Here is a 16,378-nt window from a genome sequence, read left to right on the forward strand (position 1 = left end):
CCACCCAGGCGCCCCTAGGATGAAATGCTTCTTAAGGGCTTAGCCCGGCACTCGGCGCACAGTAAGTACTCAGCAGGTGTCTGTTACTGGATATCAGAGAGAACGTGTCTAGCCATTGTTATTACTAATGTGCTATATTGACTTCCTCTGCTTGGCCAGCCTCGGTACTAGGGGTTTGGAATGTTTTGATGAATAGGTCACAGAGCTTAAAGGCAGGGTAGACAGACTTGAAAGACATTATTGCCCTGCTGAAGTGTCAAGTATTGTCATTGATGGATGGCAAGGGGCTGCAGGAGAATAGTGAATTCCAGAATGTTGGTACCCATGCTCCAGAATATCAGAATTCCTAATGCAGAAAGAAGGCTGTGGAGGAGTGGGAAGTGCATTGGGAGATTTGGTGGTTTATTCATTCAGTTTTTCATTGGGAAGTGCAAAGGTCCTGCGGTAGTGCGTTATTTTCCTATATAGTACCAAACAGTGACTTGAAACAACACAAATTTATTCTCTTACACTTCTGGAGGTCAGAAGTTCAAAATGTGTCTCACCGGGCTGAAATCAAGGTATTGGTCAGGCTGCATATCTTTATGGAGGCTGTGGGGGAGAATCCATTGCCTTGCCTTTTCCAGCTCCTCAAGTGCCTGCCTTCCGTAGCTCATGGCACCTCCCCCATCTTCAAAGCCAGCAAAGGCCAGCGGAGTCTTTTTCACATTTCACCACCTGGACACTGACCCTCCTGCCTCCCTCCTTTCCTTCTCAGGACCCTTGTGAGTACATTGGCCCACCTGGATAATCTAGGATGATCTCCCCCATCTCAAGGTCGGCTGATTAGCAACCTTAATTTCATCTGAAACCTTGATTCGATGTTACCCTACATACTCTCAGGTTCTGGGGATTAGGACATAGGCACCCCTGGGGGCCATTACCTGCCTCCCCCAGACAGGAAGGGGGCTGTATGCACTTGAAGTGTTGTCCAGAGGTCCCTGGCGTGGACCCCCAGAGAGTGAGAAGGGGCTTGGGGACTGCCCAGAGCAGGCCCTTCGGGAATGGAGTCTTGGGAGTCTCTTGGAGGCACTTAACATAGAAGAATGGCATTTAACGGTTAACATTTGTAACCCTCTGGCAGTTGGAGAAAGGATGGGGGTGAAGTGGGGCAAGAGAGGAAGCGGGGAGACTGGCTGAGGTTCAGAAGCAGTGGCCTGGGAGGGGAGGAGTGACAGCCTTGCTGGAGGGTGGATGTGCGTGTGGAGGAGACTCCACGGTTTCAGGAGGACGGCGGTCCTGTTTCCTGATGTGGGAAAGTGATGCACGTGGAACCCAAGAAGGGCAGCCACGGGCGCTGGTGCTCACCACGAATTTGCTGTGTGCCTGGCCGTGCGCTGAGTGCCTCGTGTGGTAATTCATCCACTGGCGGCACCCGTTGGAGGCCGTCACGCGGTCGCTCCATTCTGTGAGAGGCGATGGGGCCTCTACAGCCAAGAGCGTAGACTGCCTGGGTTAGAATCCTGGTTCTGCCGCTGACTTGCTGTGACACTTGGGCATGTGCCTCAGTTTCCTTATGTGAGAATGGGAGTGATAATATAGTAACAAGGTTAACGTGAAGATCGAATGCATTAATATACATGTAAATCACTGGTGACTTGTGGAAACCCCTGGAGAAGCCTAACAGTATCGTTATTTTTAGACAGATGGCTAATAGAGGCACAGAGAGGTTAAGTACCTTGTCTAAGGACACACAGGTGGGCAGAGCTGGGATCCAAAGCCAGGCTCTTAGCTCCTGTGCCTTGCTTCTTCCTTGGAAGTGCCTTTCAGAGCCGTGGTGAAAACTGTACATGCTAATACATACAGAAGCCCTTATCATGCTTGGTACATGGTCATGTTCCGTAAACGTATGTATGTCGAAGTGCAGTTTCTTTTTCTGTAAAATGAGGGTGATGACACCCATCCTGCCACACTCACAGGTGACTGTCAGGCTCTAATGAGAAAGGGAAAGCACTCTGGAGAGGGTAGAGCTACCTGCACATAGGCGCGTTTGCACTAAAATCCTTCAGAGGGCCTTGTTGAACAGTTTCCCCCTGGAATTTCACTCACAGATGAGCTGAGGTCTTCCCCGCTGTCATTTATCTTTGTTCACGCCCCATCTCCCTGTCCTTCCCCCCACACCCAGTCTGTGATAAAGTAGAGGAGTGGGGGGGACCCTTCACTCTGCAGGTGGGGAACCATTCTCGATGCCCTGGTAGAGCTCAGATCTCCTTGTGATCTTCTCCCTCAGTTCCTTTTGTCCGGCTGCAGACTCTGTGTCAAGATCATAAAGGTATCCATAGGAAAGAGTCTCGCTCATTCTTGCTATCCCTTGTGGCCTCCCAGTCGGAGCTTTTCTTGTTGGGCCTTTGGTAAATCCTTGCTGAGTCAAAGCCACTGGGCAGTCCCGGCATTGCCCTTACTCCGTGGTCCTCATGACATGCGCCACCCAGGGGGATTCCCCCTGTGTTGTCACCATCCTTAGATGTTGATTTCAGCATGTATTCAGGGAAGGCCTCTGTGTGTTGAGCACTCTGCTAGGGGCTGGGGAGCAATAGTGATCAATGGTGGGGGGAAATAGATACTAATTAATCAATCACACAATTAATACAAAATTCTGACTTTGATGATCTTCTCTGATAGGGGAATTCGACCTGATCCAGGCGGCTAGGCTTCTGTAGGACTGAGGTCTGAGAGATGAGTGGAATTTGTCAGGCATAAAGAAGAGAGGGGAGTGGTCCAAGGAAAGGTGCTATCATGTGCAAAGGCCCTGTGTCAGGAAGAGGCGTGGTTCTTCAAGGAACTGAAAAGGAAAGCTGATATGGCTAGGGCAGGGATAGGGAAGATAAGCCGAGGCTGGAGGCTGGAGGTGTGAGTGGATGGGACTCTACAGGGCTTGATGGGCAATATTGAGTTTGATCTTTATTCCTGATGGAAGTGTTTTAGTATGTTTTGAGGGTGGGGTAGATAGTGGTGTATTTGCATTTTGAATAATCACCCTGGCTCCAGTGTGGAGAGCAGTGTAGGAGGTGGGAGAGGACTCCTGAAGGCCAGTTAGGAAGCTGCCACATGAGTCCCACGGAGAGGTGGGAGCACCCCGGATCAGAGTCTTGGGGCAGAGAGAAAAGAACGGAGGGATGCTTCATGGGTAAATTAACAGGGCAGCTGTGATCCTGGGGCTGTTCTTTATTGAGCACGTGCTATGTGCCAGCTACTGTGCCACACACTTTACATATGTTATTTACTTTCGGGTTATTATAAGGATTAAATATTCCTGTCCTTATTTTACCGATGAGGAAACTGAGACTCAGAGAGGTTAAGTCACCCACTGCAGGCCACACAGCCAGTTCATGGCAGAGCCCTATAGCGGCTTCTCAAACTTCAGTGTGCATTTGGATCACCTGGGGATCTTGTTACAATGCTGGGTTTGATTCAGCAGGTCCGGGGTGGGGCCCGGGATGCTGCATTCCTAACCTGTTCCCTGGGTATGCCCAGCTTCTGGTCCCTGGACTGCACTTGAGCGGCAGGGTCTGTCTGCCGCCAGGGCTCACATTCTCAACCATGGCGCCTTAGAACAGCTATAGATGAAGTGAGATTTCTTACACTGTCAAATCTGAATCCCCACGGGCACGATGTGGGAGAGCTGTCTGGACCTCAGATAGGTAGGGAGTGATAGGACATTTTCATTTCCTACATTTGCCTTTCACCCTCTCAAGCGAACCCCAAAGTGAAAAAAAGGTTGGAGGCAGCACTTCCCCCTTCTATTCCGCATCCCACCCCTTCACCCCTCAGCACAACCCAATCCCACCTGTATCCAGCTTCTGAACTAGACCAGGGGTTACGTGTAGCCACGGATGTCTCTTCAACAGCCACCAATCAGATCACACTGTGGGGCACTGATAGATGGGGTTAGACTGAGGAATCTAATATGGATGGTTTCTCAGTACCAAGCTGTCGGCTGTTTCCCTGGACCGTACTGAAAGGGAAGGGAAAAAAAAAAAAATCAACCCAACATTCCAATCTCTTTAACTGTATGGTCATTAGATCCCAGGATCATTAGAGACCAAATCTTCTCCCGGCTCAGCCCCTGCAGATGGGGCCAGGTGTCACTGCTGGGAGACGCCAATAAGGCTGTGAGTCATGGTGTGCGCACTTGTCTTTAATGACTGGGAAAATCCAGTTCCCTTCTTGGCAGCTTTGAGACGTTGCAACTGTGGTTCTGGGTCACTGCCAGGCCTGATGCTGTCTGTGTGCGGGTTTTCTTTAAAAAGGGGAATGTCTCACCATTTCATTGACCACTCCTTCCTCCCCAGTTGCCCCAAGGAACTTTGCAACACAACCTTCCTCTTAGTTTTCCACTCTAGCGGCAGGCTGCCAGTCATTCCGATGTCCTCCCTTCCTCGAACGCATCCTTTCTCTCTTGGTTCCATTGTTCTGGGGCTCCTGAGCCAGACCGAGCATCTGTGTCGGGTGACATGGTGGATGCTGGTCGCTTTTCTCAGGAGAGAATTCTAGAGCTCGGAGACAGGTAGAAAGAACGTCTTAAACAAAATAATAACGTCTGCATCAGACTATGAAATAGTTTTCATTTTAAGATTTCATGTCATTGCAATTCGTTCAGGTGGACAAGAACGTCTTTTGTTTGACAGAGAACTGAAAGGATGTCTTAGGATTCAGCTCCCGATGCTCTGCCTGTGTCTCTCTCTCATTGGAGCTTTGTTTTCTGCCTTTGCAGGACTTGGCCAAAGGAAGGCTTTGTGGTCTATTGTTAGGTGTTCTTTGGAATCTATAAATCACAGACTGCTGGGAGGGAGGGGCTTCTCGAGCTCATCGAGAGCTGCCTTCTGTCTCCAGCACGGACGTGCATGGATGCACACGCAAACGATGACTGCCTGTTGAGTATTTCTGGAACCCAGTGGGGGCAGAGGTATACTTTCTCTTGGCATTTAGTTCTCATGTCTCTTGATTCTTAATGTCACGTTCTCGAGTCCATCCCAAATCCCTCTTGCTGTGGCTCAGGCTGCCCCTGCCCTAGTCAGCTGCGCTACCGTCCTGGCCCACGTTCTTGGAGATCGCACCATCCCGGTGCAGTTAGGTGTGTGTCCTGTCCACGGCGAGTCACTTCCCTAGTCTGAGCCTCACGTGGTTCTTGTAAAATGTGGCTTTGGGAATAGACTGTGTCTCTGGCACTCAGATTCTGTTTGACTTTGAGATGCAGGCTCTGTGCTTCTGTTGTTTCTCTTGCTGGTTGGCCTTCTCTCTGACGCCCAGCTATAAAGGTCTTCTCTTCTGTCAAGCCCGGTGCCATGCTATCCACCCTATGGCCACCCGCCTACCCAAGCACTCCCTCTAGACTTGGGAGTAGCAGCATATCGTTTCTTCCTTATGTTTTTCATCCTGACAACCTTTAGCTTGTACGTTACAAACATTCCTGGATATTCATTATAGAAAATCCAGAAAGAATAGTTCAATAAGAAGAAAAAAACTAACAACCAGTGAACTTCTCACTATCAGACATAAGCACTGTCGGCACTTTGGCGTATTTCCTTCCTTTTTTTTTTCCCCCTTAAAATACTTATACATGGTCCAGTAAATTTCACATTATATAATTTGATGCCCTGCTTTTTCACTGAATATTCTATAATTAGCATTTCTGTGTATCACTACGCACACTTAGAAACAATTTTTATTATCTGTTTAATACTTTATATCTCATCCTTTATCGAGCTCTTGCGTGATTATATGAATACCTATCCTGTCAAGCCTCTGAACTACCCAGATCAAATGGGATGAAATGTGCAAAGAGCTACACAAATATAAATGACTGTAAGTTTTATGTCCCCAAGTGAACTACATTACTGAATTGTCACAAACTTGTCATATATTTTTCTGTCACCAGGTTTTACACATCAATGGGCACAACAAGCCGTCTGCATTTGCTCTTTAAAAGGGAACATACATATTAATAAATTCTGATTTTTTTCTCCCCAGCAATTTCTTAGAGCCTCTGGCCTAAGGAGCTCACTCGAAGTGCAGAAAAAGGAATGTGCACAGAGATGTTCGTTAGGGCGTTATTTACAATTGCCGCAAAGTAAAAGTCCCTGACACATCTGATTATATGGGAGGAGGGCTGAGTAAATGACGCTGAACCGACTTGCTAGCCTGTTGTATAGCTATCGAAAATGATGTTTGCAAAGCCGTTGTAATAAAATGGACCTTGTTTCTGTCATCATCCCTGGAAGAAGCAAAGGTGAATGGAAAAGAGAGGAAAGAAAAGTACCCAAGTGGGAATGGTGGTTATAGTATTCAAATAGTGGGTGGTGGTTTTCTTTTGCTTTTCTACGGTGAGCATGTACATGTTGGATACATTAAGAGATGGATGGACGGATGGATGGATGGATGGATGGATGGAAGGAAGGATAGATAGGGTTAGCAACTTTATTCTTTGAAAGTATCATAAAGAATGTGTAGAGAAGAGGGAGGTAGGGGGACCAGAGCTGAGCTCAAGTGTGGGGAGCAACCTGGATGTGGAGAACGAGAATGGGGGCTGAAGCCTGGACCGAGCTGAGACTTCTGGAAAATGCTCAGAACCACAAAAGGGGACTATTTATTTTTGGAATGGGAAGAACAGAGTACGGATGGGCATCTCATTTGAACATAGTAACATCATTATAAAAGGAAAAGCCCAAACTGCTAGTTCCTCATTTGCTCCTACTTTTGACTAGAGCTGGCAGGACAGGCCTTGCAGAGAGTCTGGCAACGGGCGCGTTCTGTCATAGTTTATAAAAGTGGAGGTAAACAGTGGGCACCTGCGTGGCTCAGTTGGTTAACCGCCCGGTTCTTTTTTTTTTAATTTTTTTTAAACATTTATTTATTTTTGAGACAGAGAGAGACAGAGCATGAATGGGGGAGGGTCAGAGAGAGAGAGGGAGACACAGAATCGGAAACAGGCTCCAGGCTCTGAGCTGTCAGCACAGAGCCCGACGCGGAGCTCAAACTCACGAACTGTGAGATCATAATCTGAGCTGAAGTTGGACGCTTAACTGACTGAGCCACCTAGGCACCTCTCTAGCCCCCCCTTTTTTAAGTAGGCTCTATGTCCAATATGGGGCTCAAACTCACAACCCTGAGAATAAGCAGTGTATGCTCTACCCACTGAGCCAGTCAGGTGCCCCCCCCCAAATGTTTTGTTTTTTTTTTTTTAAATAATCTCAGACTTGTAGAAAAGTTGCAAAAATATAAAAAAGATATCACATTTACCCTTCACTCAGATTCCTCAAATATTACCCTGTTTTCTCTTTTCTCTTGCTACACACACATAACAGTTTTCTGAACCATTTGAGAGTAAGTCGCAAGCATAATGCCCCTAACCCTTAAATACTGCATTGTGTATTTCCAAAACCTTCATGCCACTTTTCTACATAACCACAGTAAAACTGTTAAAATGGGAAATTGAGGGGTGCCTGGGTGGCTCAGTTGGCTAAGCATCTGACTCTTGATTTTGGCTCAGGTCATGATCTCATGGTTCGTGAGACTGAACCTCGTGCTGACAGCATGGGATTCTCTCTCTGCCCCTCTACTGCTTGCACTCTCTCAAAATAAATTGAAAGGACGGGAGGAAAAGAAAGAAAGAAAGAATGAAAGAAAGAAAGGAAGGAAGAAATTTGACACTGATATGATACTGCCACCTGACTCTTACACCCCATTCAGATTTTGTCAGTTGTGTTGAAATTTGTCTTTATAGAAATAATAATAATCGCTGCTCTGGGATTACATTCAAGTTCACATACAGCATTTAGGTCATGTCTCTCTGGTCTCCTTGAGTCTATAACAGTCCCTCCGTCTTTCCTTTTCTTTCATGACCTTAATGTCTTTGAAGAGTGAAGGTCATTTATGTTGTACATCGTCCCCAGATTTCGGTTTGTGTTTTGGGCAGGAATGCCACTGAAATGATGGTGGTGTATCCTCAGTGTGTCATATCACGTGGTGTATGACATCTAATTGTCCCTACTAATAGTTTTTAAAAATATAAATAACTTGGGGCGCCTGGGTGGCTCAGTCGGTTAAGCGTCTGAATTCAGCTCAGGTCATGGCCTCACGGTTCACAGGTTCGAGCCCCGCATCAGGCTCTGTGCTGACATCTCAGAGCCTGGAGCCTGCTTCGGATTCTGTGTCCCTCTCTGTCTCTGCCTGTCCCCCACTTGTAGTCTGTCTCTCTCTCTATCTCTCAAAGATAAATAAATATTAAAAAAATTTTTTAATAAAATAAAATAAAAAATATAAATATTGAGATATAATTCACGTACCATAAAAATCACCTGTTTTGAAAGTATAAAATTCAGTGGTTTTTAGTAATTCACATAGCTGTACAGTCCTCATCCACCAACTATAGAACATTTTCATCACCCTAAAAAGGCGTCATACCCACTAGTCATCATTCTCCATGTCTTCCTTTCCCCAGCCCCTGGTGACCACTAATCTACTTCCCGTCTGCATGGATTGGCCTGTTCTGGACATTTCATAGACATAGAAGCCTACATTCCGTGGCCTTTTGTGTCTGGCTTTCCCTTAGCACAGTGTTTTCAAGGTCCCTCCCTGCTCTGGTGTATATTAGCACTTCCTTTCTGTTTATGGCTAAGTACTACTCCATTCCATATGTATTCTACATTTTGTTGATTCACTCATCAGTCAGTGGACATTGGGTTGTTTTCACCTTTGTGCTATTAAAAATAGCGCTGCTGTGCACATTTGTATACAAGCTTTTGTGCAGACTCGTGTTTTTTTTTATTTTCCAGGGAACGTGTCAGGGGACCCCTAGGTTCAGTGATTCGCCAGGAGGGCTCACAAGCTTCAGCACTTAGCCCTACTCCCGGCTGAGATTTTTACTGTAGCAACAGGACGCAGAGAGAAATCAGCAGAGGGAGAAAGTGCATGCAGGGAAGCCCAGAGGAAACCAGGCACCGCTTCCAAGAGTCCTGTCCCGGTGGAATCACTCAGGAGATGCTGAGTTCTTCTAGCACGGAATTGTGACAACACGCATGAGGTGTTATTTATCAGGGAAGCTCATTAAAGACTCAGTGCCTGAGGTTTTTACTGGGGTATGGTCACATAGGTACTATTTTATTTTATCTTATTTTTGATTTTTTTTAACGTTTGTTCATATTTGAGAGAGAGAGAGAGAGAGAGAGAGAGAGAGAGAGAGAGAGACAGAGTACAAGTTAGGAAGGGGCAGGACGAGAGGGAGACACAGAATCCGAAGCAGGCTCCAGGCTCTGAACTGTCAGCATGGAGCCCGATGGGGGGCTTGAACCCATGAACCGTGAGATCATGACCTGAGCCGAAGTCAGACACAACCAACTGAGCCACCCAGGTGCCCCACATAGGTACCATTTTAGCATGTACCAAAACTCTAGACTCCCTGAAAGAAAGCGGGTGTTCAGCATAAGGTCAGGAAACTACCCTCACTACTTAGGATGGTGGGAATATTCGCGAAATCCACGTTCCCACATGCCAGCCAAGGACCAACCTTGCAGGCAGGCCTTTCCAGGGATAGAAGCCTGGGGCCAGCTGTTGGCTCTTTTCTACACAGGTCCACACCTAAAAGTGCAGTTGCTGGGACTATTCAACAAAATTCTCTCCAACACCAAACTTCTCTCCAATGTGACTTTTTCATTCCCGTCAGCAATGCACGAGGGTTCCAATTTCTCCCTGTTGTGGCCAACACTCGCTGTTGTCCGTCTTTTTGATTATAGCCTCCTAAGAGACAGTAATAGATTTTTAAGTTAGTGATTTGCAAGCATTTAGAACAAAAAATGCTGATTCGGAGGAGCCAAAATGGGTTCTCTAAGAACAAATCGTGCCAGTCTAACCCCTGATTTTCCTTTAAAAAAAAAAAAAAAGCAGCAATTTATTTTTTCTGTACAAGCTATGCTAGGGGACTGTTTTGTGTTTCAGCCCTGTCCTTCAAAGATCTTCATGTCCAAAAATGGAGACACGGGGCTTGTAGTGATTGGTGGGCTCCTCACTTGCTGACAGATGACACTCAAAAATCCTACATCCAGGAGAAAGGCCCCTGCTGCTGTTCCCCGACGCCATTCTCAGCCCCCCTGTTTAATGTTTCTGTCCAAAACTCAGGGGGAGACACAGATGGCAGTCCTATCAAGTTTGCAGATTACCCAAAGCAGACAGACACATGCACATTGAATTATAAGATCTGGTTCCAGAAAGATCCTGACAGCACAGAATGGTAGGCAGAGTCCTACAAGATGAAATTATTAGGGACAAGTGGCAAGTCCCCGCCCACAGGATCTGGTCCAGATGAGAGTAGGGAGAGTCTGGACTTTGGTTTTCAACTCATTAACAAAAGTATAGCCAGCCATAACGAATGGGCAACGAAGTCTCGGGGCATCTTGGAAAAACGTTACGACGTGTGGGTCTGCCGTTTCAGGGGACTCAGGGCTCTGCCGTGAGGGGTGCTGTTGAAGGAGCTGGGCACTCAGTTGGCCAACAGACAGCCTGAGGTGACTGGTGAGTTGACCTACCTGTCGGAAGTTCCCTGCTATGAAAGCAGTATGAACTGTCTTCCCCATGGCCCATAGGGAAAACAGATTTGGACTGATTAAGGAAGAACTTTGTGAAACTACAGTCAGATGGGCTGCCTGGTAAGGTGGTGAGCACCCCGTCACTGGGGGTGTTCAAAGAGACATGGCATAATCTTTTATTAAAGAACTTACATGAGGCAAGAGGGAGACTTGATGACCTTTGAGGTCTTAGAATTGCCTAACATGAAGCCAGGGACTATCTACCTCTCAAGCCCAATCCGAGGGTCACCCAAGGCATGTATCACCAGCTGCAGAGTGAGATTAGCCTTTCTATGGGTCATCCTCAGCTTGTGCCCCTCACAGTCCTGTGTGTCCGTCAGCACACTCGGGGATCCACTTGAGACACACACACTCGCCCTCTTCTGAGTGCCTCTGTTGTGCAGAAGCCCCGCCCCTCTGACCCATTACCTGCCTGGCCCATGATGTGTGTGGTCTGCCAGTCTGCCAACCATGTGTTAAACTCTACAGCCATTTTCTTGTTCTTACAGTCATTCAGCAAATATTTAGTGAGCCACCTATTACGTGCCAGTCCCTGGATGAGTTGCCAGGCATGTGGCAATGAATAGGGGTTTAGGGGACTTACCCCATAATCCAAGTATAAAACCTGACTGCGGGCTGCTGCAGGGCGTGACATCAGGAATGCAGGGGAAGGAGTGGGGGGGGGGGGGCAGGTCTGACTTAGGCCTCCTGCCCTGCAAATTGCCCTGCACACTATTTCCACTGGGATCTGAAGGAAGATAAGCAGTTGGCAGGAAGTAGAGGGTGAGGCCAGGGGAGCATCCCCACTGTGGCTGTGGCCCAAACTGCAGCTGAGCACAGGACAGGACACCTGGTCGGTGCTTGCTTGCGGGGCTTGAGGAAGAGAAGTAAGGACTACCTGGCTGGGCGTCTTTTCCCGTCCCCTGTTCATCCAGTGCCCAGGTTGAGCCACTTGTGACCCGAGATGGGAGACGTCGTGTGTGTGTGTGTGTGTGTGTGTGTGTGTGTGTGTGTGTGTGTGTATGAGAGAGAGAGAGAGAGACTGAGAGCCACTCTGGTTGCTTCCTGAATCTAGTCCCAAGTGGCGCAGGGATTATTTGTGCCTCCGTTCCCCTCCACTGATGTGGATGACTGAGAACGCGGGCCCCGTTCCAAATGTCTCCACAGTGGCAGCTCCTCTGAGAACACGTAGATACCTACGATTCTCCTAATTACCCTGGTACACCCACTTCTCTCTCTTTCTCTTAAGCAGGGGGGATTGGAGGGGAGGGTGCGGTCCTCCCCCTCCAGACCTCTGCTGCTGCTTCCCTGCTGTCATTTATGTTTTACCAGCCTCCTGCCGCTCTCCCCCCCTCCCCTCCCCCCCTCACAATGGCTAAACTGAGGGGGCCTCCAGATAAGAGAGACTGAGGGAGGAGGCCAGTCTCCCTTAAGCACTCATACCCGGCAATTAGTTTCTGTTATTGCCAATTCAGGATAAGTAGAAAATAACAGAGGAATAGAACTAGGACTCAAAGCCTGTGCCAAGTGCTTGGCATGCGTTACCATGACATTTTCATGTATGTCACATGGGAAGCCACATATCAGGCCAGGCATGGGGATGGGCTTGGCCGGTGTGGGAGTCGAAAGAGCTGGATTCCAGCCCTGCTGGCTGTGCTTCCCTGATCACTTCCATCTCGGAGCCTCGGCTTGAACGTCTACGAAATGGAGAGGTGCTGCTAGATTATTCTGCCATTTCACAGGGAATGCGGGACCTAGGCTTGTCACGTCTGCCCTCCTGGTCTGTGTGTTTGGGCCACAGTGGCAAACACAGCAGAAGTTTTGGTCCAGATGTGTCTGGAAGGGACTGCTTCTAAGCCTTGGTACCCGGAGTGGCAGAACATAGAGGATGAGGATAGAGACGTCCAGAGAGAGGGAGCTGAGACAGGAAGGTAGGCTGGGAGATGGGGGGAGAAAAGTAGAAGGGTGCTGGACAGCATCTGGAGGTGAGGTTGGAAATAGAAAGAAACACATCACCAGATCTGTCGTTTTCAGGGGTGGCCGATGGACCAGCAGCATCACGCGGGAACTCAGTAGAAAGGCAAATTCTTGGCCCCACCCCCCCAGACCTGCTGAATCAGAAACTCAAGGATGGGGCTGATAGTCAGATTCAGCAAGCTTTCCAGGTGATTCTAATGCACACAGAGTTTGAGAGCTCAGGGTGACTGGAAGGAGGGTGGTGGCTGAGGCTTGGGGGACCGGATGGGAATTTTAGAGGCTGAGGAGGCTTGTCAATCACGTGCAGGTCGGAAACCAGGCATTTCCAGCTGCTTTCTTTCATGCAAACCTTTCAGGATTGGGGATTAAACCTTTCAGCAAAGTAGCCCTTGCTGTTCCCATTTCAAAGAGATGTCCACTGAGGCTCCGAGACTTGCCAAAGTCAAAGCAGAGGTGAGATGAGAACCCAGGCCGCTCTGGCCCTGAAGCCTGAGTCCTTTCCACCACACCAGCTGCCTCCTCGCCCACCTGTCCCTCAGCTGTGCCTCTGCCGCCTGCCCCTGCTCCCTCCTCTGCTCCGCTGTCACCCAGGCAGCCCACCATGCAGAGGCAAAAAGACAGCATCCTTGAGGCAAATAAGGGGGACCCTGGGGGACGGGGGAGCAGGGCTGAGGGTATATTGTTAGCCTGTATATAGCCTGTAGCCTATATTCCTCCAGCCTCCGGTGCTGAGTGCGGCTGGAGGACCAAGGTGGTTGCATGATGTTCCTACAGGCCAACATAGTTGCCTTAATGTAGTAAGAACTGAACAACCTGGGTGCCAAAGTCAATAAATACTCATTGCTGCCTACATGTACCAAGCCCTGTGCTGGGTGCTGTGGGAGAAACTGAGGCAAGCATAGTTTCTGGCTTCAAAGAGCTTATGGTTCAGAGCCAGGGAAACAAAAACTGACAGTGACTAGCTGGGGTGCTAGGGAGCCTGGGATGGCCAGGGTACGTCAACAGGTGTTGGAAAAGTTCAGAGAGACTCATGTGGTGACTTTAGGGGACAAAACAAGGACTTTGGGGGACAGGCCTACGGCTTTGGGGCCGCAGGGCACCGGTTCCATTCCCAGCACTCTCATTGATTCTGGGTAACCTTGGACAAGTGACCTCATGTCTTTGCCCTGTGTCCTTATCTATGGAATGGAGTCAACAATGCCTCACTAGGGGATTGCTTTATTAGATTACACCTGGCACCACTCAGCGAGTTATTTCCTTCCTTTCAGAGGATCAGTTTAGGCCAGAGCAAAACAGGAAGGCTTCACGGAAGAGGTAGCTTTTCTCTTTGGCACTGAAGAGTGGCTAGAATATATTTGGTGCTTTCTGTGTCTTCTCCAAGGAATCTGTGGGTAGACTCTGGACTCATGGGGTCATCTGAGGAGAACGGCCTTTCAGGCAGCTGTGGAGATGGGCAGAGAGAGAGAGAGACACACGCAGAATGTGAAGCAGGTTCCAGACTCCCAGCTGTCAGCACAGAGCCCGATGTGAGGCTCGAAGTCGCTAACCGCAGGATCATGACCTGAGCCGACGTCGGACGCTTAACCGACTGAGCCACTCAGGCGCCCCTGGAAGGTTATTTTTTCAATGTGGTTTCGGATCCTATTGCAGAGGGCAAAGCCAGGTGGCCTGTACAGGTTGTTGGGAACGGCCGTGCTCAGGTTCCGTTTCCTGCTTTTTCTTGTAGATGATGCAGTTCGCCTGGCAGAGCTACAAGCGTTACGCGATGGGGAAAAACGAGCTCCGGCCACTCACGAAAGACGGCTACGAGGGCAGCATGTTCGGTGAGTTGGTGTCCGGCAGACCCACTGCCCCCCCCGCTGCGGACCGAGTGGGGTGCGGTTTTGACTTTTCACCCCCTGAGTTCTGTTCCTATTTCCCCAGACCTGGGGGATCCCAAGGCTGACTTCCTTCTGGGCTGTTCAGGCTTCTGAGCTTGCTAGATTTGGGGGAAGCCCACACGCTTCCGTCTCACTTCGCACTCGTCTTTGTATGTACTTAGTGTGTGTTTTCGAGCAAACACACTCGGACGTGTGGCCGGGGACGGTGAGGAATGGAGACCTGCTTCCAAGGAGTAGGTTTGGAGCTCTGAAGGACACAGATGCGGAGGGGCTTTAAATCCACTCCTCCAGGCGTAGCTGTAAGATGATCTCGGGTGATTTCATAGAGAAACAGAAGAGGTTTCTGATGACGTGGGCGCGGGCACTGCCTCCAGGGTCCTACGGGTGCGCCTCGCATGCTGACTTGGTGGACGGACAGAACTGTAGCCCGGCAGGGAGCGGCATGGGTGCTACCTCGTGTCACCAGCTCGTGTGTGACCTGCAGCCTCACTTGCCCATGTCTCTTCCCTCTCCAGCCACGGTTCTCCTAACTCGAAAGCCTCTCTCAGCTGGAGAGACTGCAGAGTGCCTTATTGTGGGCATGACCTCACGTTCCAAATTTAACACCCTTCCAAGTCGCCAGCTCTCCTCTCTGTAGGCCTTTCACAAGAAAAGCCTCCCGGCTTGCTTCTTCCTTGAGAGACGGGAGCTGTCTGGGGCTGGAGACAAAAATTCACCTGCTGTGTTCCTTACTCCTTAGAGACACAGGCTCCTGAGGTCCAGACCCAAAGAACCAAGTCAGTTGAAAAGTCCCAGGAAAACCTTTTTAATGTTTATTTATTTTGAGAGAGAGAGAGGGCAGGCGAGAGAGAGAATCCCAGGCATGCTCCATGCTCAGTGTGGAGCCTGACTCAGGGCTTGATCTCACGACTGCAAGATCACGACCTGAGCCAATATCAGGTGTCGGCCACTTAACCAACTGAGCCACCCAGTCTCCCCTCCCAGGAAAACCTTGAAGACAAATTTAAAGGAATGGCCCCTGTGTGTATGGTCTTATTAGAAGCATTTGTGTTGCGGGAAAAAAGACACAGGACCTGCTTTCCTCCCTGTAACCAGTCAGCATCACATCCTTTCTGGACGTTCAGATAATTCACTCAGGGTGCGCGCGTGTGCGTGTGTGTCTCGGGGGTGGGGGGGGGGTGGAAAAGGAAGAGAGAGAGAAAGAATTTGGGTAGCTGCTTTTATTTCTCTGATTATCACAGGAATGTAGGAGAAAAGAAAAAGTATCAAAAGGTGTAAAACAGAAAACAAACAACTCGTTCTGCCACCCGGATGCAGCCTGTGTTGATATCTTGGTTCGCTTCCTTCCAGTCTTCTCTGTACTTTTTTTCCCTCTCTGTATGCAATTCCATGTCCTCTTTCTCTCTCCATCTCTCTCTGTTTTGGCTTAATGTTACATTCATAGGTATTTCCCTCACTTATTCAAATTTTTTTCATAAAGAATGGTTTTAATGGTTGCAATTAATGCATGGATGTGCCGTAGTTCATTTAACTACCCTGCTAATGTTGGACAGAAGCCGTTTCCATTTTTTTGCTATTAAAAACAATTCAGCAGTTACCATCTTTGTGCATAAAATGTTGTCTTAGCATAGATTGCTACGGAGGACTCTTGAGTCAGAGGAGAGGAAGACAGATGTTTCCTTAACCTCAAATATGAAATGTGCAGATTTCTGTTGAGGAGCCTGATTGTCCTCCCTGCCTTAGAACAGACCTTCCCCACCATCAGCCCGGGGGAAAGACGGCTGGCGTGAGTCTCCTCAGAGTTGTTGGACCTTTGGCTCCTGGTGTACATCGGGGCTGGAACCACGGAGGCAGTGTGCGAATTTTCGGGGAATTGGTGGAAGTCGGGGGAGGCTGATTTCTGAAACTGCACAGCAGGGGCAT

The 16,378-nt window shown here is 48.8% G+C and overlaps 1 protein-coding gene across 2 annotated transcripts in view; it reads left to right on the top strand.

Moving 5' to 3' along the window:
* The window catches only part of MAN1C1 (mannosidase alpha class 1C member 1), a 140,550-nt gene that overhangs the window by 40,311 nt on the left and 83,861 nt on the right, over positions 1 to 16,378 (top strand). For both annotated transcript variants that reach the window (XM_011284525.4, XM_011284526.4), the window contains exon 2: positions 14,302 to 14,398. In XM_011284525.4, coding sequence (XP_011282827.2) covers positions 14,302 to 14,398 — 97 coding nt within the window. The remainder of the gene's footprint in view (positions 1 to 14,301; positions 14,399 to 16,378) is intronic.

This window comes from Felis catus, chromosome C1 (genome assembly GCF_018350175.1).
Source record: "Felis catus isolate Fca126 chromosome C1, F.catus_Fca126_mat1.0, whole genome shotgun sequence".
Classification (NCBI taxonomy): Eukaryota; Metazoa; Chordata; class Mammalia; order Carnivora; family Felidae; genus Felis; species Felis catus.